The following is a 21757-nucleotide window of genomic DNA, read 5'->3' on the forward strand; positions in this document are numbered from 1 at the left end:
ATGTCATACTGTTTTATTCTGAACTTCATTGAATTTCTGTACTTTCTTCAAGATAATTCTAGGCAGTATCATGGCTTGTTCTGTTGATCAAATTGCTCAGTCTAAGCATTAGCCCCGTTTACTTCTTGTCATTTGAAATTATAATGAAAATCTCTTATATACATGAAGATTTATTGTTCTCTGAGAAAGGACTACTGTCCCCAAATCCAACTAATTCAGGAAAAGTTAGGACAGATTCTGTAATCATCTCTAGACTAAAGAACAAAGCTAAACTTCAAAATCAGGAAGTGGATTAAGAAAAGACAGAACACATTTAGACAAAGACATGGTTACTTTTTTATTTGAAGGAAAAAAAAAGTATGTTTAATAAATACTGCGGAAACATTGACCAAACAAACGTACAAAGTGACTTCAACATTAAAAAAAAAAAAATGCAACACAAGTTCTGCTTTATAGCAGTTATAACTTATTCTCTTTTTACAATATTTAAATACAGAAAGCACTTGCCAGCTATTTTGTAATACTGCCCAAAGCATAATGCTGCACCAATCAAAGCATATATTATGTTGGTAAAATGTCTGTATTTCGTGGGAAATGACTGGAATGGTATTTTCTTGCAGAGACAAAACAAAGTGCTTGTAAGACATAGAACTGAGTGTTGTAATTACCTTAATCTCCTCTCCTGCCACAACTTAATGGGAACACAGCTTCAACACTTCAAAAATGAAGCATTATATCATTGGAAGGAAAGCTTGTTTTCAACAAGCGCCAACAACAAACAGGTTCAATCAGGTTTACTCTCTGAAAGAATCTCTAAAAGGAACTGGTCAAGAAAATATCTGTAAACTGGTTTAAATGCTTATTATTTTATGTATCAACAATCAAGTTTTGAATATGGACCCTGGCTGAATCTGGTTAAGTGAGGTTTAGCCATCAGAGTCTAGAAACAGCATAGTGTTACATCAGGACTGACATTATATAATTTTCTACTAGGGATTCTCTAAAGCTTGGGTAAGTGGGTCCTTCTCAAACTGAGGTTCATTTTGGGTCCCTCTCAAACTGAGGTTCATTCAAAGAAAGTGAAAGAAAATGCAGATCATTAGAGGCTGCCCAATTTTGGAGCTTCATCCCCAAATTGTCCTTTTGCTTTGTATATTTGGTAACTTGTTCCAGACAGCTTTACTCACAAACTGTGCTTTCTGTTACTATTCCTTCATTATCTCTCCTGGTGAAAATAGTACCTATACTTCCCCCTTGGATCATTCTATGACATCAAACCAAGACAACTTTTATTTGACTTTGCATTTTTATCAAAGTTGGCAAAAAACAAAACAAAACCAAAAAAATCACACACCCTCTTTTCTAAACAGCACACAAAAATATTACATTGAGCAATTTACCACTTGTTAATGACAATCACAATGATGAACAGAACCATCCGACTGAATAAAAAATCAACACTTTTTTCTATTTGATCTATGCGATCTGTGCAGTGCCGGTCTACACATCTTGCAAGGCTGCGAAAGCCTTTCTTTAGAACCATCTCGCTCATCAGCCATCTTCAGGAAGGCAAGATTTCAAAGCCTCATGAAGTTTTCCTCTGGAATCCCACGGGTCCCGATACAATTTCCATTTTAATGATGAGCTAAGAGGAAATTAGATCACATCCTCTAGAAAACTAAACGCTAAGGTCACAGTGCCAGTTCCCCAACGAGGACGGTATATTAAGATATACTTTTGTAAAGGAGATTAAAACGTTTAAAAATTAAATCAAAGTAGAGATCCATGAATAGATTGGAACAACAACAACCAAAAAAAAAAAAAAAAGCCAAAAAACAAAACAACAAAAACAAAACAAAACAAAAAAACCGCAAGCACCATTCAGAGTGTGATTTTTCTTCTTGGTGGTACTCGCATTCCTCCTCCTCTACCTCTAGAGCATTTGAATCTCACTTTTTTGGCATATTTTTCAAGTCACACTTCAAAACTCTTCAAAGTATTCACTTCTCACCACTCCGTCTACATGCCGAACCTAAGAACAGGATTCCAAAAAGACGGGCACACCTTGCAGGGGCCTCTAGCCTGTGGGACACGTGACTTTGGCTGTGCACTTCACTCGACTTCAGCTTTTTTGTTTTGCTCACGTTGTTTTTTTTACACTAGATTCCTTTGTCCTCCTTAAAGATAAGGCAAGTTTCACATCACACTGCAGCTCTTTGCTTTGTCCTTTCGTAAGTCCGTAGCAACTGCCGAGAGTTCTGGTCTGCTAGGCATGTGTGAAATCCGCTTTGTGGCCCTCTGTGATTTGTTCCGCTTAACGTTTTTATTTGTCTTATTTACACAGGCCAAGGTGGCAACGTGAAAAATGTCTCTGACGCTATTTTCTGACTGTAAAGCTGAGCATTCAATGTAAGTAGCCGCTCCAATCTGTTTGGCCATATTTGCCCCCTGAGAAGCAAAAGAAGGGATTTTAATCAGCAATAAGACTTTGGAGGAAACTTACAAAGTATCTTCTGAGAACACACAACAATCCTGCATTGTCAAACGTTTTCTAATGTCAATGGAATTTTCCAACTGTCATTACAAAAAAATAAAAATGCTTTTTTAAAACTGAACGACTTTATTACTTTATAAATATTTGCAGTCAAGATCTAATTCTGAGATACTCAATTGTCATTAGATACTGCTGTAGCTCCCCATGATGCTAAAGGCCAATCCAACATCACTGGGTCACTAAGAGATGAAGGCCCTGATCAGCAAATACTTAATGGTGAAGCAGGAGAGGAGCTAAGGGGACGAGTCATCCTATCAAATGTAGTTAAGAGTCACTGGTTCATAGGTTCTTCCAGGGTTTACAGAAAAGCATAGAAGCTTACTACTAGAACAAGTCAGCCCAAGATCACGAACCCAAACTCTGCACTTTCCATACAGCTCTGGCAGGGGCAACATAGCCTCTAAAGCCCTCATGGGGACTTGCTTTCTAAAACTCTTCCTGACTATGAGTGGCAGCTGAAGCTAGTCAACAGGTTGTACAAAACACAAGGACAATGAAGGAATTTAAAATCAATTTCGAATAGAGTAAGTTTGTGTTTGGATTTTAGGGCCAAAATAAGTTGAGAAAAGGATTCGTAGTACTTTGACATCAGTTACTTTATGAAACGTAAAATAGCTAGTTTCTAAATGTGGTTGATTCTAGCAATATACACAATAATAAGCATGTATGCATAATCAAAATGATAGATGAAGAAGATGAGAGTATTTTTTTTCACTCTTTTGTGGTGCTGAAGATCAAACCCAGGGCCTTGGGTATACTGGGCAAGTGCTCTTCCAGTGAGCTATACCCACAGTCCTAGATTGTAGTATTTTAAGTGATGAGTACTAAATATCATTCTAGCTATTTCAACACAAATTCTCTTTAGAATCTGACTGTGGGCTTTAGAGAATGAACTTCTGGAACTGGTTTTCCTTTCTAAATACTTATGGGAAACCCCTGTAGAAATGACGCATCTCTAAAAGACTGTTTTATGGAGTTGGTCTACTTTACCTGCAACTGACAGTTTTAGTATTCTATTGGGCTGCTACGTGTAAAAAAGAGTACCTCTCTTAAAGAGAACTATTGATTTTGACTACATTCTCTCTAAAACTACTAAACTTAAAAACCAAGGGGATTGCAGAGATATACAAGGGTAGCATATGATCAACCATTTATGTACTCAGATATCATGTAATTAGTCTACTGAATGACAGGGCATTTCACATACCATAGTTGACCACTGGCTGAGTCTTTAGAAAAACAGTCTTTTTATTTTATTTATTATGAGTGATATTCCATTTCTTTCACTCTTTCTGAAATCTACTTTTACACACTGACAACATACATACCTGGTCATATGACACTGGTGTTTGCCTGTGATTTGAGAGCTCTACCAGTGTACTAACATCCGTCCGCAGATCAGACTTGCAGCCGACCAAGAGCATTTTAGTATTGGGACAAAATTCTTGGATTTCACCTTTCCACTGTGAGAGGGAAAAACAGAAAAAGACAGAAAATTAACAGAGCACCTCTATTCACAGAGTGAGAACAATTTTTCTACTGGCAGACATTGGAAATGGGACTTTCAAAAGGACATTAAAATGAATGACACCTCAGATAAAGAAGCAAACTTGCATTTATTTCCTAAGTAGATATTAAGTTTTACTACTTTTAAAAGTGGATCCATTAGGAAATGTCTAAGTCTATTATCATCCATTCCCTCTCTGTGACTCATGTGCTCCTACAATAAGAGGCTTATTGGGTGTTATCTAAAGGTAGCCTCAACAATTTCTTAATTTGGGGGTATCTCTTAAAAGATAAAAGGACCTTAAGAATAATTACAATGAGTGACCGTGTCCTTAGATGTATTGAGTGGGAAACTTTTAGGTAGAAGGCTGGAAATCAAACACTAGCATGCACTCACTGGCTGGTCAGGGAAGATTGACACATGCCACAAGTGTCAGGATCCTGAGCTGGAATTAGTGAAATAACCTCCTGCCTTCAAGGAGCTTCTATTCATGTGGCTGAAAGAACAGATGACAGCATGTCCATTTCTTGGGCTATCAACAAGGCTGGTCCTATAGCTCATTTGCCTTTGAGTTAGTTTATATTTTAATATAGTTCAGTTTGACTGGTTGGTTCATGACCCAACCAAAATTATTAGGACCTCCAGAAATGTCTGGCAGGGAATGTTAACTGTACTCTTTAAAAGCAAGCTGTGGTTTCATTTCCTGGGGCTTTTGCTCTCTGCCATCAGGACAGAAGTCAGGGATTCCAAGTGTATCCACAAGATATCACTGGCTCTCAGAGATGAGGAGTTAAAAGGGGCTTAGGCTCTTCCAAATCACATTCACATATCTGCCCTAAGCACTCTAAGAACGATTGTGGAGATGACAAAGATGCCTAAGACATAGCTGTTTCTCCCAGAACTGAATTCACAGAATAGCTGGGCTGATGAAGGAATGCATGATAAGAGAGACCACCATGAGGCAACCCCAGGTTTACAGATGTGCTTTGGGCAGTGGACTCTAGTTCAACAACCAGTTTATGATCTGATGATTTTTTCCCCATGATTTCTTTCCAGAAATTGTTTAGGACAATCTACCATGGCTAGGTAGCACTGGCATTAGAAACAGAGAGGGAATGGATGATAATAGACTTAGACATTCCCTAATGGATCCACTTTTGAAAGTAGTAAAACTTAAAACTTCAAACCCTCATTTTTTAATGGTACAGAAGCCAAGCCATCAAATACCACAGAGAAGTATAAATTCATAATGATGAATTGAAAATAAGAATAAGAAATCTATCTTGCTTTAATTCACACTAATCTGTGATATTCATAGACTTCAAGGACTCAATTAATCAAGATGAACCACAGCAAGAGTTATCCTAAGTCTCAACCCTAACACAAATCTAAAATGCACTCAGTAATATCACTAAGGCCAAAGCCACTGTTCATTTGGTCTTAGAAGACAAAAGCAAAAAAAAAAAAAAAAAAAAAAAAAGCCAGGAGAGAAAGGCTTTTCATTATAAATTATGCATAACTTGATACTACATCAAGTAAAAAACCCAGTAAATAAGCAACCTCTTTTATCTACAGACAGACCCAGACATGCCGTGATGTTGATCTTCAGCTGCGTAATGACTCTGGCCTCCCTCTGCATGTCTAGCAATTGTTTACAAGCATTAAAGACAGGAAAGGTGTATTCCTGCCTGAATCTGACAAAACATCAGTCCTATTTGTGTTTGATATACATTACTTAAAATTGAGAGAAGTTAAAAAAAAAAAAAACCTTTGATCTATTCAGAAAGTCACATTTCCACATTTCCTTGAGCTATGTTTGCAATGTTTAGTAAAGATAGAGGGATGAGAACTTCAAACCCTCATTTTTTAATGGCACAGAAGCCAAGCCATGAAATACCACAGAAAAGTATAAATTCATAAAAGCACAAAAATTTCAAATCCCACTAAAGGTAAAAAAACAAAAGAATCCAACCCAAACAAAACAAAATAAATAAATAAACTCCGGTGTCTATCTTCCTCAACCCCTTCCATGCTCACTCTGATTGGGACACGTGGTGACTACTTGGCTGACACCACCTTGCTCTCAACATTCTGTGTCTAAGCCACAGTGCATGGAGGCAGGGTGCTCTACCAAGGTTCTAACCCTGAATCCCCACAGCACTTAATCCAAAGTTGAGAAAAGAGGTTGTGGCTAGTCAATGCTGCCCCATTAATGCTCACACCCCTCTAACACCCACCTGAGGGCTGAGTCCCAGGCTGGTAGAGGCCAAGGAACATCTCTTCCTTCTGCTGGCCTCCCTATGACCTCTGGTGCATCCTCAACTGGTTGCTTTCCTTTTGACCTCCCCCTGGTCCCTTTGGTATGAAGCTGCCTCAGGTTCCTCCTCCACTACAGAATCTGCCTTATTTTTGCCTCCAGAAACTGGGAAATGTGATAATGTACAATGTGTTTACAACTATTGTCTTGATTAGTATCTGACACACCTAATCATAACTCACATTGTCCCATGTCTGGAGACATACCCCTATTTCTCCTATACCAGTCCCATTTTTGTTTCTAATAAATAAAATCATGACTGAAACATGGCTTCTTTATTAAAGTATCTACTATTGCATTCAGTTCAATACCTAAACTGAGGTCAAATATAAATCTATAAACTAAGGCTTAATCTGTCTGGTAAATGAAAAAAGGAGAAGAAAGGAAGATACATGATAGTACTCAAATATAACTATTTTGAGATGCACCATTGAAAGAAAGAGGAAAGATGGAAAAGTTTTAAAGGATATTTTGTCTCAGAACTTTATGAGAAAAAAATTCAAGCAGATGTATTATCAAAAACAGTGACGCATACATGTGGGAAGCCTGTTTTGGTGTATCTTTTCTGGTGTTTTAATTACAAAATATAAGGTAAGGAACTAATTAGAGTCTTGGAGCTCCCCAGCCAAGCACAGAACTGTGTCACCCACTCCCAGCACTTGCCTTTTTAAGGACACTGTCCAGGGTCTCTGGTCTACTGATATCAAAGCAAATCAGCACGGCATCCGAATCTGGGTAAGAGAGGGGGCGGACGTTGTCATAGTAAGGAGAACCTGAGAAGAAACAAAAGACAAACAAAAGTTTCAGGTTAAAGTCCCCTGTGTTTGTCATACATTAACTCTCTGCTTTTGACCTAAATCCCTCAACTGTCATTTTGAGGCACCACTCCTAATTCTTGGGAAAGAAAGGCAAGCAAATATACAAAAGCCCTGTAAGTAATATATTCATTTCTATCAGAAGATGAATGGCAATTCACATGTATCTGACCTGAATCAGAGAGTAGGACCAGGATCTTAAAGTGAAATCTACACAGTTCAAAGACTAGAGGCTGAAGGCACCTGGATGAAGTGGGGTGGCACCTGGGGCCAGGTGTCCTTATGTGCAAATCCACCTCCACCATGAAAGTGGGAGGGAGTCAGGTAGCCTCAGGTGTCTGTGCTCTGATTCGGCACTCATAAAATGAAGATGACGACAATATGTCTACCTGGAATTTAAAAAAAAACACCCAGGTAATGCCTGGCATTTAATAAAGGATCAGGAAATACTGACTGGGATTACTGTGGTGGTGGTGTCAATTTTGTTAAAATCTGAGTGCTAGCAAGCATCTTAAATAGAGCCCGCTTCCTGGAAAGGATTCCAAAACAAGATTTGCCTGATATTCAGACAGGGGCAAGAGGGGGAGGAGGGGGGTAGGTTCAACGTTCAAAGAGGACCACATATCCAGTGGCCTCTTATCTCTAAGTTACAAGTTTGGTTAGGTCTTTGACCTTTGAGATTACTGACTTAAACTTATTCCCAGACCCTATACAGGCTTTCTTCCTGTTATAACAAGGAATGCAATAAATTCCATGCTGGATCACATCATTTTCCCACATAGATCCACCTCCAAGAGTGATGCTGAGGCACAATACAAGGATCCTGGCTTGAGTAAAATCCAGGGTACACGAAAAGTTCATGCCACCAGACAGTTTAAATTAACCACAGAACTCTCTGGTCGTTTAAGAAGTTTCTTTTACTCCTTTAAGAACTCTGAAGGATGGGTAATTAAACGAGGCCGGTAATTACAAAGCGGTGTGGCTATAAAATTAAATACAGCTTGCCGATTGCTACTTTTTAAAGAAATTGCTTTCAGTATACTGACATTTCACAAACCTCACATGAAAACCAGCTCACCAAGCAAACACGTATGCACATACATATTTCACTCCAGAGCAAAGAAAGAAAACTGAAAGCATCCAAAGTCTTTTTGAAACTCTCTTTCATTTTGACACTATTTTTCATTTCTAGAAGAAAAACATGACATGTTGTCCCCTGATGAATCAAAACCTCAATAGTGAAAGACAGGAGAAGGAAAAAAAACTTTAAAATCATCTTTTATACTTCTATTAAAATTAAAAATTTCAGAAGCTTGTTCTTGTTACCTAGAAGTCACCATGTTAGGACACCCCATTCCATGTCCACAGTATTTGGGTCCCAGACATTGACTATGGAAACCCAGGCAAAACTGGCTTTCTCACCAGCTGCTTTTAGGGGTACAGAGTAGTAACTTGAACTAGATGTGTCTGCAACCAAGGAAGAGTGTCCCAGGAATCAGAAAGAAAAGTGAGAATAAGCCAGAGCCTGACAACTGAAAGATATTTCCTCAATACTTACAGAGTATAAGTTTTAAAGTTTAAAAAGTAGAAGCATTTAAATATTAAAATAATCAAAATGAGGCCATTCCTGAAAATGACAACCTGTGGCTGCCACTTAAAGAAATGTGAGGTTACAAGAATAATTCACAAACAGTTCACCCATTTTTGAGAGACAGCAGAAATGAGCTAGCTTAACAGTATTTATGGATATATTGGTATCTCTATAGTAATGCTGAAATGCAGATGGTCTTTATGACTTTAACATAGCTCCTGCTGAAAGCATCAGGGCATCTCTTTCCAAATAGTCAGAAAATTCTAGATCACAGAGTGGAAATGTAAACACAGATGCCATGTCTTAGGAGGGTTTCTACTGCTTTTGAGAGTTAGCAAAAGATGACCTGACCCTAGATCCATAGTCGAAACTGTGGACAGGGCTGTCCAAAACCTAACCAGACTTCAGGAATCTCCTTTTCTTGGAAGTTATTCACATAAGGAAAGATAACTCTCTGGATACTTTCCAGTCTCAAGGGAACCTGAACTTGAGGACAACTCTCTACGGGTGGGTGCCTCACTTCTTCAAGACAGGATGTTGTAAGATATGAGCATACGCCCCCTTAGTCTGGCATCTTAAGACTACATGATATTGTAGACCACCTTTTCAAATGCAAAAATTAGGAATGGTGGTGAAAAAAATCCAAAGGGGACAAAAGTCATTTAATTAAAATTGGGACTACCAGAAAAACCCAGTGAAATGATTTGACCATCCAGGTCACCACATGGCTGGCTGCAGAGAACAGCCCACCCTCTGTAGGCTGATTCCCCTCCCCCACCCATTTTATAGCCACAAAGGAGATCTGGCTTTGTGTTCAGCCCTCTGTCACAGGCTGGAGACTCAGCTTGCAGAAATCAACTGAGCCAGCTTCTGTGCTTAGTGAGCATGTGCAAATATCTGCAAAATTTAGACTCCAGCATGATTTTTAAGTGAAACAGATTTCTTAAGCTAAGCCAAATTCTCATGGAAATTGGTTTTTGCTTTTGTTTTTATTTGGTTTAACAGTCTGAATGACAATACATATGTAGTGGAAAGGTTCATGAGAAATAAACCTCGGGGCTTGTAGGCATGAACAGGTAATTTTAAAGGCTTTCACAAGATCTAATTAGCAATGACACTTTGATCTGGTACTATTACTTCTGTTAATAAATGTGCTGCTTTTGGATCATCAAGAGTGTCCAAGGGTACTAATAAAACTGATCCCTGCATTTATTAGTTTAAGTATAATTTGTCTGACCACGGACAATAAGACTCACTTGACATTACAAATAATAAAATAAAATAGTTTTTGATAAGTTAAGGTTTTGTTTTGGGGGGGTAGAGGAAACTATTGCCTCTATTTTTTTTTCATAGCAACAAAATGGATACAGAATTATAAAAGAATCATCCTACCAGGAAAGATTTAACAATTCATCAGCTAAAGAGGAACTTCAGGGGAAAAAAAGTCTTGTGTAACTTTACAGTGTTTACTCTGAACTTAACCACTTTGAATTCTCTCCTATGAAGCCCAAGCTACTGCACAAAGAATGCAAAGCAAAGCTGGAGAGGGCCTGGTAGTCCCAGGCCTGTGCAGGCTCCCTCCTAAGCCAAAAGAAGAGGAAGAGGAATCCCAGGAATGCCCATGTAAGTGAGAAGCACCACAACGAAGCAGAAATGACATCCAAGGAAGGGGGGCAAAAGTAAGCCAAGAAAGCAGGAACCACACCTGCCCTGACTCCTGCATTCCTCCAGGAAAAGTAGTCCAACAACACAGGAAGCCAAGTAACAAAGCTTCTATAGACTATTTTTTTAAAGATACACATGAAAAGCTTTCAAGCTGCTAACTGTATAATCACAACACTAGAAAGAGAGCTGAACATATTTTACTATGTAGCCAAGTATTAAACTTTAACTGCACTACATAGTAGGTACTGTGTGCATGCAGTCTGTACTCAAGGACCTAAGAATGCACTACAATTAAGGTCTAATAAATCTGGGCACTGAGCTTTGCTCGTCAAATAAAACTTTTTCTCAGCATTTGGAACAGGCTTCATGCATATGGAAATTCTGAGATGCCAGCATCTCTCTTGTACTCTGAAACTTCTAAGCCCACAGCACTATTTCATGGTCCTTTCTAAGTAACCTACCAGACCATCAAAGGGAAAACTACAGGAAAATTCATTATTATTAAAAGAAAAACCACATTGCATATTCAAATTGTTATCTCCCCCTCCTCCAGCAAAAACATATAGTTGAAGGGTTTTGTTCTGGTACAGACTAGAGTATGTCTGCTTTGGGGATTCTTAGTTGCTCAAGTTTGCAAACATCAGCAAAGTCCTAAAAGGCTTTTGAAATTGCAGTTCTACCCATCTTTGTCTTCAAGATCATTAATTTCAGGTGAGAGCAAAATTTCCAGACCAAGAATAGTCACAAAGTGCCTCGCCCAGAAACTAATTCTTCAGACACATACCTACCTGTTGAAGTCATCCTTTTACAGAGACAGAGCACACCATATATGTACATAATTAAATGTATATGTCAGAAGATTCATGCCCAAAAGGGAGGCTTTATGGACCTTTGCAAACAGGTTCAAACACTGGGAGGCTTTAGATGAATCTAAGAACAGAGGACTCTTCTTGTTGAATATTTCATAAGTCTAGCTTCTAAGGCTTGAACCTTAATTTGAAAAGCATCCCTTTTCTTCATTAGAAATTCCTAACAGGAACAGCAAGTTAGGGATACTGAAAGTTTTTGGCCGAGAATATATATTAACTTTTGTTATTTTTAGTGACTACCAAAGAGCACATCTGTACCAAATAGCAGCTAGCATGACACTGCATGATCTGCCCAATTATTACAAGACTGTGCTTCCTCATGCCATCTCTGCTCACAGTGAAAACTTCAAATGAGCAGCAGTTCAAGAATGTGAATCAAGTCTGGACAGAACTTTTATATCTGGCCCAGTAGAAGACTCTTTTTTCCTCTTTTGCCAACTGTTGACACTTCAAATTCCATGCCTAAAGTATGCCACAAACATTCCCAGGAAGGATATTTTATTTGTTTCTTCTATAGAATCAGACTTATGTTCTGAAAACTTGTGGGCATTTATGTAATGCTATAAAAATTGACACAATATGTTCTACTTCTGGCGAGAATGAATACACACAATTGAATAGAAAGGTTGAAATAAAATTGCTATTTGGGGGCTTTAAATAAAACATTAGCTTTAAACTCCTAATCATATTAAGATACTTAAAAATATAGAAGAATCAAAATATTTTACTAGTGGTGGAACCATGCATGGTGAGTCATAGAACTTTATGGATAAAAGTATGTAGGCATAATTTTTTGAAAATTACATTATCATTCAGTAACAGATTGAAGCTTTTATGTTTCATGTGATATATGAGAGTCAGATTCCTTAGAGTGAAGTCCCATGAGTGAATTCCCCTTTCCACATACTATGTCATCAGGCTCATTTTTCAAAACCAATGTGCACAACACCTGGTCAAACTCTGGAGGCAACTCACATTCCATGTCAGTAAAAATTTCTGTTTTTGCCAAAGGGGACTCTGAGAAATTTGCCAATATGGAGTAATTGAAAAGATACTTCAAGGACACCAGAAAAGGACTGAGGTACAGTTAATTTGGTATCATAGCCAACCAGACATCATGAACTAACTGGAGACACTACTGGTCCTTGGTGTCATATTTACATGCAAAAGAACTAGACTAATAAGGAAACGTGGTTATTTCATATGGCATCAGAATGACCAATCTGGACAGCTCACTGAAATGTTCAAGTTAGCAAGAAAACAGTTTGGAAATTATTACATGGCAAACAAATCTCCAAAATGCAGCATTCTGTATTGCTTATTGGAAACCACCAGCCAAGCTGTTTTGCCTTATCCTGTATCTCTTCAGAACGTGAACACCCAATTTAAAAACTGAACCTGGTTTTGACACCCTAAGCTCCCAGTGATTATTACCACTTAAAGAAAAACCTGATTTTCTGCAATTTTATCCTGGATATTCACATCACCAACACCCATGCTTCTATGGTTTCTCTATAAATCTTACTCTCTCCCTTTCTCTACAAAGGTTAACTTCAGTTGGAATTCCAAACTTACAAATCTTGTTTTCCTTGGTAGCCATTATTGTAAGCATGTTTTCAAGTGAGAGGGGTGTAAAGACTCAAAACCTGAGTCGGGGGCCTGGGCCAGTCCCCCGGCCTTCAGCAATCCCTTGGTTCTTGTTGCTACTTGGTGAATCCAGCTCTCAAAACTTTAGGCTCACTCTTAATGTTTTCCCATGACCTCCATTTGTCCTGTGCATATTCTCAGAAGGATGCCAAGCCAAGAATTCCTTACCCTGTTAAGCTCCAGTTCACTAACATTTCTTTCCATCTAAACTCCTTACACATAATCTGGACTCCTTACCTGGTTTCTTATATTTCCTTGGAAGAAACTGAGTATTTGTTATTTTATAGTCACCCATTCTTCTACCTCTCTAATTTATCCTCTCACTCTAACCAGACTGTAAGCATCTTGTGGGCAGAAGCCACCCTTTCTCAGGTGAGTAACAACTCCTGGTCCCAACAACAGCAGCAGTATATGCGCACAGTCAACCAACCAGGTTGACTGGCTTTGTACAAGTCTGTAATTGGTGCCAAGATGTGTTCATTTGTATGTTAAATCACAAAAAGTATATGGGGGGGGGGTGCGACCAGTGATCTTCTTGCAAGCCACTTTTCTGGATTATTTATATACTTATCTCCAAAGTTGCTGATACACTTCCATTCCTGTTAAGAAATATTTCACTAGAACACCTGTCACCAAGACCCTTCTTCAAACTTGATAAGCTATAAATTTAATAATAGAGATAGATTTATGTTTATAGAGAGGTTTGTCTTCAAAGTGAAGTCATTAAGCTATTACGATTTTTCTATCCTCCCTGTTTCTATAAGTATAAAATTTAAAGAATACCACATTCTCTGTTAATGATGCTAAAAAAATATTACAGGAAGTGCTAACTTTAGCCCTCACGGCCTAAAAGAAGCTCATAACATGACAAGATTCAAAAGAGTATTCATAAGGCATAGTTCTAGTAGCTGAATTGAATATTTTAAAACTAATAGTATGTCTTAAATAATATGTGCACTAACATGCCTTGGTTAAAAGCTGGCTCGAATGGTTATTACTCCTTAAATCATATGTGCTGAAATTACACTGCAATCAAACCTCCTAGAAAAAGATATGGTGATCCTTAAATGACTAAGTTTCTATTATTAGTAGGGATCTGGCTTCATACTACAAATTGCTTCTATGCTTGGCAAATGTGGCAGATTTTGAAGCACAAGATACTAGAATTACTTTGGTCTCACTTATCACTTTAAAATGTTGAAATCATTGCCCACTGTTTTGTAGACACTCATTGGATGAATCTGAAAATCATGCAGAGCACTTCTGCAATGATTAATAAAAATGTTTATAATAGCATTTGTTAGCAAAATGAGAAAATATGGATCAAAGACTATCTTTATGAATCTCCTGTTTTAGATAATTCCTGTGGCACCTTTTTGTTTACTTTTGGGAAGGCTGGAGTGAATCCAACTGGCAAAGTGCCATTTGTGGTTGCTTTAACTGGCATGTGCCTGGGGGCGGGGGTGGGGGGGTTTTCCTACCCAAAGATGATCTAGAGGATCTATAAAGCCCTGGGAAGCTGATAAGGAAAATACATTGGCAAGCAGGTGGAATAGGGCACTAGAGCTCAAAATCTCAACAATATTGGGCTCCTTATAGGTTGACCATGAGCTATGCCAAGTGGGGAGTATCCTTCTCCCTGATGCCCCACTGGGCTGAACAGGCAGTAGGGCAGGACCATGTTTTAATTAACAATACATCCTACAGCCTGACAGAGGGCCTGCTGATAGCAGATGCAGGGGAAAAAAAAAAAAAAAAAAGAAGAGAGGGAGAAAGGAAGGAAATATTAGGTCTTAAAAAGGTCTTAAAAATTTTCCTTTTTTTCTTGATGCAAAGACATCCCACATTATCCTACTTTCATTTGATCTTTCCCGTATTTATATTGGCAGAGTTTTGTTTATAAATGATCACATAGTTGTCATGAGTTATGAGATGCTGAGCAATTATAAAGACCAGATAAGAAAAAAAAAACTGCTTCTGTCTCCTAAATGATTGCCCCTCTGGTAGGAGGCTGAATAAAATAGAATACCATGCAAAGGACAAAGTTTGTGGTATCTGTATAAGTAAGAGAAATAAAGTGCACTCAATTTTTCCAATATAAAGCCCTTCTCACAAAGTTCTGAGAATAAAAAATTGACATTTAGGACTTTACAGATTAGTCTAGGGTCTTTTCTCCAGAGTTGATAGCAGTTGTAAAAAAATAAATATATCAAGAGACATAAGGTATATGCAAATATTTTCACAACTTTAACTATACAAATGTCTTCAAGGGCAAAGAAAATGCCAAACTTTTGACAAAAAATAATAATAATAATCCTGTTCAGAAAATTGTGATGTAGGGCTGGGGATGTGGCTCAAGCAGTAGCGCGCTCGCCTGACATGCGTGCGGCCAGGGTTCGATCCTCAGCACCACATACAAAACAAAGATGTTGTGTCCGCCGATAACTAAAAAATAAATATTAAAAAAAAATTCTCTCTCTCTCCCTTTCTCTTTTAAAAAAAAAAAAGAAAAGAAAATTGTGATGTAAAGCTTGGGATAAAGTGGACAAATTCTGAAAGTTGAAATGGTTAGTTGTTAATGCAATGGTTCCTGCTAGATGTATTTTATTCATGAATGACAAACCACTTTTAGTGTAAACAGGCTGTTCTTAGAATACAAGCAGTGCTTGGTGACTGTTTAATTAACTAACAGCTCACAAAATACTGCAATATACTTCTAAATAATTCTCTTTTGCCTCTGTTTCCAAGTGTATATGTCTAAGTTCTAATTAAGATTTCATACTGGAAAATTTTGCATTTTAATTATTTTGTAACCACAGTTGTAAAACCTTTACATTTTGTTAAGCATGCATAGGTTTTTTGTTTCACTAAATAAAAATACAAGTGATTGTTCCACTACTGACTTTATTTCAGGTGTTTATCTTTAACTTGATGAAAGGCAATATTTATAAGTTATCATTCTTAAAGCACAGGTAATTCAGTGTCAGAAATGTCAGAAAACCTCATCTCCTTGGAAACCATGCAAATCATTATTCATCTGCTTATTCATCAGATTTTATTGGGTGACTACTGTTTGTACAAGGCATTCTGTTATGTGTGTAGACTATGAACTGTAAAGTTTTGTTTATGCCTGAAAATATCTAAAGTGATATTTATCTGCATGCTTGAAGAACAGCTCCAACTCTAAACTGTGCCTATTCTGTTTATTTTCTAGCCTTTAAAAAAAGGGCCTCTTCTCTCCTAAAATAAAGTCCTTTTTCCCTCCTTTGGGCACCTAATCTAAAATCTCTGTTGGTGGTCTTGTGACTCCTGAAGCTTGAGACAGGGATGCATAACCTAGCATTCTTATAAGCCCACCCATTCCTCCTCCCTATCCAAATATGTCTCATTCCTAAATTCACCAGGAAGCCTGGCTCTGCGCAAAACCTGGCTTGCTTTGTAGGCTGTGAGAACTCCATCATAGGACGCCAGATCCACTGGGACTAAGAGCTGAAGCCAACCAACATCCTGGGAAACAAAAAGCCTTGCCTGTCCGGTGTACTAAAGCCAAGAAGCGCATAGCTGGGACAGACTCTGCACATTATCTAGCTCAGTGTCCTCTTTTTACAAAAGATGAAAATGAGACCCAGGGAGGTAGAGGATTTGCACACAGAAATCCTGGTAACTAGGAGCTAAATCTAAACACAGCTTTGTATCAAGGACTGGATCAGATCCACTGCCCCACCCCATGCCTAAATAATTCTTATCAAGCATTAGGTCCAAACAGGATTGGGTGGGGGAAAGAGTACTGGGGTTAATTACTGGTACCATACCAGCTGTCCTGCCCACTAGGCAAACGATTTCCATGATATGTCTTGGAATTGGAGCCCATTAGTGCTAGGCTGTGAATAATTCTGATGATAGTAATATTGAAATAAAAAACCATCAACACCTTTTTGATAGTATCGAGTCTGTGTGGGCAACCCCCAATACACAACACTAAATATGACAAGGTCCTTGTTCTGCTGCCCTTGGCGCAGTTGAAGGAAGAGCCTGACTTCACTCCAGGGGGAAAGTAAACCGGCCCTCCTCACTGCAGCAGTCGGAGCCTCTGGCACCCACCGTGAGAGGCGCTCCTGCGAGACTTCTGCCTTTGTGCAAGGACTGCCTCTGGCGACCCTGTCAATCTGGCCTTTTCCTCTTGCTCTCTAATGCCCCACGTCTTTTGGGAGCTACAGAGATTCAAGCCCAGAGTTGTGGGAAGAAGCTCACAGAAGCACCTCCACGAAGCCACTCCCAGCTGAGCCCGGCTCCACCTCAGAGCCTCCCCGCCAGACGGCAAAACCTGCTTGTTGGCACTTGTGCGCTCCTCCTCGCTAGTTTCGAGCAGGATTTGGCAGATCAGTCCACCAGCAGATCAGTTCCCTATGCGCAGAGGCCTTTCCCTTGCCTTGCCTGGTGGCTTTGCTCCCCTAAAGACACCCTTTCAGCAAACAGCAATCCCTCACAGCGGAGCACTGCTGACCAGGGGTAGAGGATCCTAGTCCCATATACTGAGGTGGTGCCCCCTCCCCCACCGACCTTGACCCGGTGCAAACCCCTAAGGTGGAGGGCTGTAAGTATTCCCACTGGCGGGTGTTTGACCCTTTCTGCCACCACGAGACTGGTAGGTGGATGGGCACAGGGGAAGGCAATAACCCGACCTTGAACCCCAGACCTTTGAAAATAACCCACCACGAAGCCAATAATTCAAGTAGACAGGAAGGTCAAAGGGGAACAGTGCTAGCAGCAGCTCCGCTGGCAAACGGAAGGTGATGCAATAGGGGTAGCGAGGGACTGGCGTGGTAGAGGTGAGCTGCGTGATCACTGGGAGGGCTAAGAGGAGATTGCGTGCCGGTGGGCGCTAAGAAAAGGGCCCGCGGCGCTTCCAAGAGGCCAGTCTACTACCGGGCTCCCGCGCTGCCCTAGCCGCCAGCGCATTCCTGGCAGTAAGCGTCATGGGCGCCGGCAGCCGTTTTGCACGTTACTCTGCCCCAAGCGCGGAATCCGCTTGTAACCGCATGGCTCCGGGGATTTTCTTCCACCTCCCCCTCACTCCACCCCACCCCACCGCCAGAGCTTTCCGCCTCCTAGCCAAACATCAGGTCACATTCAGTAGGGGCGCCCGCCTAGTGCCAGTGGTTCCCCAGGGGCGCGCGCACTCCCCTTGCACCGAGCCACCTTGGCAGCCCGGAGACCACTCGGGCAAGGCCGCAAGAACCGACCATGCCGGGCCACCCAGCCAGGGGCGACTCCAACCTCGGGGTCACCCTGAGGGCACACAGCGCTCTCCTCTCCCTACTGCCACCCCTCTCCCCATATTGTACCCCGCCCCCACGCAGAAAGGATAAAATTTTCACCCAGCAGGGGCCGTGAGAATCCCTCACAGGGGCAAAATTAATGAAAGGGCGCAGAGAGCTGGTGGAACGAGCCCGCCGCGCACCCCGCAGCGACTAGAAACCCGCCCCAAGCGCCACGCGGTCCGATGACTCTTACCCGAAGTGTCCCAAAGGCTCAACTCTATTCTTTGTGTGTCGATTTCAAAACTGGCCGTATAATTCTCAAACACTGTAGGGACGTAATTCTGGACAAACAAAATGGACAGAAGAGGAAGGAAAGGGGGCAAAGAGGTTATTTTTAAAATACACGACACCATCGAACACTGAAAATATCTCCTCCCCTAGTTCCCAATGGAAAAAAGGAAACACGCAGCGCGCACGCACACACACACACACACACACACACAGGAAAAAAAAAAAAAAAACCCACACATCAGACTACACACTAAACACGTGGACTCTGTCCGAAACCCTGTCGGCCCCATCGGCTCTCGGAGACAAGCTGACCCAAATCTTCCTACCTCGGGCTCTGCACACAGAAATGAACAAGTTTAAGGAGCTAAATAACCCAGTGTGCAGACGCGTCCCAACCCCTGAAACGCTTCCAGTGCACTTTCCCATTCCGAGCAGTGTGAGCAGTGGGGAAAGTGGGAAAGGGTGAGAAGTAGGGGGAAGAACCTCGAGAAGGGGTATCTCATGGGTTGCCTCCCTAAAAGCCGAGGCTTGCCTCACTCACCTCGGGAAAGCAGTCCTTGGCGAAGACGTGCAGCAGCGCAGTTTTCCCACACTGACTGTCTCCCACCACTACTATCTTGCATTTCACGTTCTGGTTAGGATCCATGATAGATTTACTGGATAGTTTCTGGCTGGCTCTTCTCTCCTTCATTGATGTTGCCTTATTTTCTCTTGGAACAGGAATTTTCTCTTAAGAAGAAAAAATATATATTTCTCTCTATATAAAAAGCATATATAAAAATAAATCGCAAGGCTGGTGGGAACCCCTGAAGCGCAACGCGGACGAGGAGGAGAACGAGAAGAGCCGGCTCGTTACTCCCCTCCAACAAGTTTTATGCCTGACTCTACACCGCGCCTCCCAAGTCCAATTCCGATCTGACTGCTTTGTTTCACGCTCTCTGCGCGGCTTTATACGCCCAGCCTTCCAATCCTCTTCTTTCTCAATGAGAGAAGGAAACTGATCCGCCTCCTCCCCTTTTATGGAGCCTGGGAGCGAGCGCTGTAGCGTTGCTTGCGGAAAATGTAAGCAGCGCGCCCTCTAGGGGGGCTGTACAGAATGGATTTCAGAGCAAAGCTTTGGGACAACTAGAAGACCCCAAGAAGGATTTTCTGATGGATGGCACTGAACAAGTACAGAAGGAGGCAGAAAATGGATATCTGTGCACATCGATTTGTACTAGAATTCCTTTAAAGATGTTTTCATAAGTGATCTTCTCCAGAAGCCTCATGAACTTTTTTGTGAGAACATAAGTATTTCCCATTAAAGTCAAGGCATAGTTACAAAACATAGGAAGCAAATTTTGGGTGCCAAAGGGTTAAATGGTTGTATTACAAAGAAAATTAAAAGGTCAGTGTCAGGTACGTAGGCCATGGAACAATAGCTAAGCCAAGCTGTTTCAGATGCAAGAATTGGTTTGCTGGGTCACAGTAACAGGCTGGCTTCTGAAACCTGGCAATTTCAGTCATTCAAGAGAAAGCAGAAAGGTTTGCAGGAGTGGGAAGAGGGAGTGGGAGGGGAGAAGAAAGCGAGGCAGAAGATGCTTATAACTGAGGCCACTGGAAGCAGCCTTACTGCACTGGGGACCAAATACACAGTGTCAGTCTTCTGCCCACCCCTGCCCTTGGACCTCTCTGCCTTTCATTCCTTCATCTGTAGCCACCGTCTGCCTTGGAATCAAAGCACTCTCAGATGGATTCAGAAGACACACATACCCTTAGATGAAAAACTCAAGTACAACTCTCCAGCCCTCTCCACCTCTCCTCCACATCCATACCTCTAGTCTTCCAAACTCTTCCTCCCAGCAAGAGCCTCAGAAGGACCAAAATAGCCCACAGATTTTGTTCTCTTTTTTTCCTCTCTGTGAAAACTCATCTTCATCTCTTGTATCCCACATGGTCAGGAGGTTTCAGTTATTAAATTGTAATAAGGATATTGGCCCAAACTAATTTATAGATCCTCCTATGGAAATTTCTGGGCTTCTAAATGAGAAGGTAAGGTGGAAAAAAAATGTTCAGTGTGGGTAGTGGAAAGACACAATGAAGGGTAGTTAAAACCTTGATGTAAATAGGAACAGCTAGGACCAAGAAGTGTAGGGCATCCTGGAATGGTCTCTCCCTTCTATTCAGAGCTGAGAACATTGGAGTCTCCTCTGAAAGGACAGTCCTGACTTTAACTGGATTGATGGGTTTGTTTTACACAGGTGTAGACCCACAGAGAAGGAAGTTGCTGGCGCTTCTGGGGTTTTCTAGAGCATCATTTGCTGGAGTTGCTTTGAAGAGCTTTAGCCCTCTCCTCACACAAATGGTCCCCTAGGCAGTTTGTGAGGAAAAACTGCCCATATTTCCCATGAAGACTTACCAGGCACTTAGATTCGTTAGGGTCATGAAAAAGTCCTATAGAAAAGTGGCCCAGTGAGAATGTAACCACCTTTTGACCTAGATATCCCACTCCTCGGTCTATACCCAAAGGACTTAAAAACAGCATACTACAGGGACACAGCCACATCAATGTTTATTGCAGCAAAATTCACAATAGCTAAACTGTGGAACCAACCTAGATGCCCTTCAGTAGATGAATGGGTAAAGAAAATGTGATATATATATATATATATATATATATATATATATACACACACACACACACACACACACACACACACATACACATACATATGTGTGTATATATATATATATATATATATATATATATATATATATACAAATGGAATATTACTCAGCAATAGAAGATAATAAAATTATGGCATTTGAAGGTAAATGGATGGAGTTGGAGAATATAATGCTAAATGAATGAAGTTAGCCAATCCCAAAAGACCAAATGCCGAATGTTTTCTCTGATATAAGGAGGCTGATACACAGTGGGGTTGGGAGGGGGAGCATGCAAAGTTTAGATGAACTCTAGATAGGGCAAAGGGGAAGGAGAGGTGGAGTGGGGGCCAGAGGATAAAAATGATGGTGGAATGAGATGGACATCATTACCCTAAGTACATGTATGAAGACACGAATGGTGTGAATATACTTTGTATCCAACCAGAGATATAAAAAATTGTGCTCTGTATGTGTATTATGAATTGTAATACATTCTTCTATCATATATAACAAATTAGAATAATTTTTTTTAAAGTGGCCAGTGAACATAGTTTCAGAACTACCACTTCCCAAACCTACTTAAGCACAGGAAAC

General features: G+C 40.5%; 1 protein-coding gene across 1 annotated transcript; it reads right to left on the reverse strand.

The window, feature by feature from the left end:
- Nucleotides 1-318: 318 nt before the first annotated feature.
- Nucleotides 319-19449, reverse strand: RND3 (Rho family GTPase 3). The gene is made up of 5 exons (XM_081261474.1): nt 19059-19449; nt 18480-18567; nt 7042-7151; nt 3883-4017; nt 319-2448 (listed from the first exon to the last, which is right to left on the reverse strand). Exons 1-5 carry the CDS (start codon nt 19206-19208, stop codon nt 2197-2199), a joined length of 735 nt encoding a protein of 244 aa, XP_081117600.1. The 5' UTR covers nt 19209-19449; the 3' UTR covers nt 319-2196.
- Between the last annotated feature and the right edge of the window lie 2308 nt (nt 19450-21757).

The sequence above is a fragment of the Spermophilus citellus genome (genome assembly GCF_964194105.1).
Source record: "Spermophilus citellus genome assembly, chromosome: 11".
NCBI classification, from domain to species: domain Eukaryota; kingdom Metazoa; phylum Chordata; class Mammalia; order Rodentia; family Sciuridae; genus Spermophilus; species Spermophilus citellus.

What these genes read in the sequence shown, in the direction of transcription:
- RND3 (XM_081261474.1), bottom strand. Translation starts at nt 19,208, where the DNA reads ATGAAGGAGAGAAGAGCCAGCCAGAAACTATCCAGTAAATCTATCATG. An exon ending in TGGACAGTGTCCTTAAAAAG is followed by an intron (nt 4,018 to 7,041) that starts GCAAGTGCTGGG and finishes TCCCTCTCACAG; the next exon opens with TGGAAAGGTGAAATCCAAGA. An exon ending in CACCAGTGTCATATGACCAG is followed by an intron (nt 2,449 to 3,882) that starts GTATGTATGTTG and finishes TTTGCTTCTCAG; the next exon opens with GGGGCAAATATGGCCAAACA.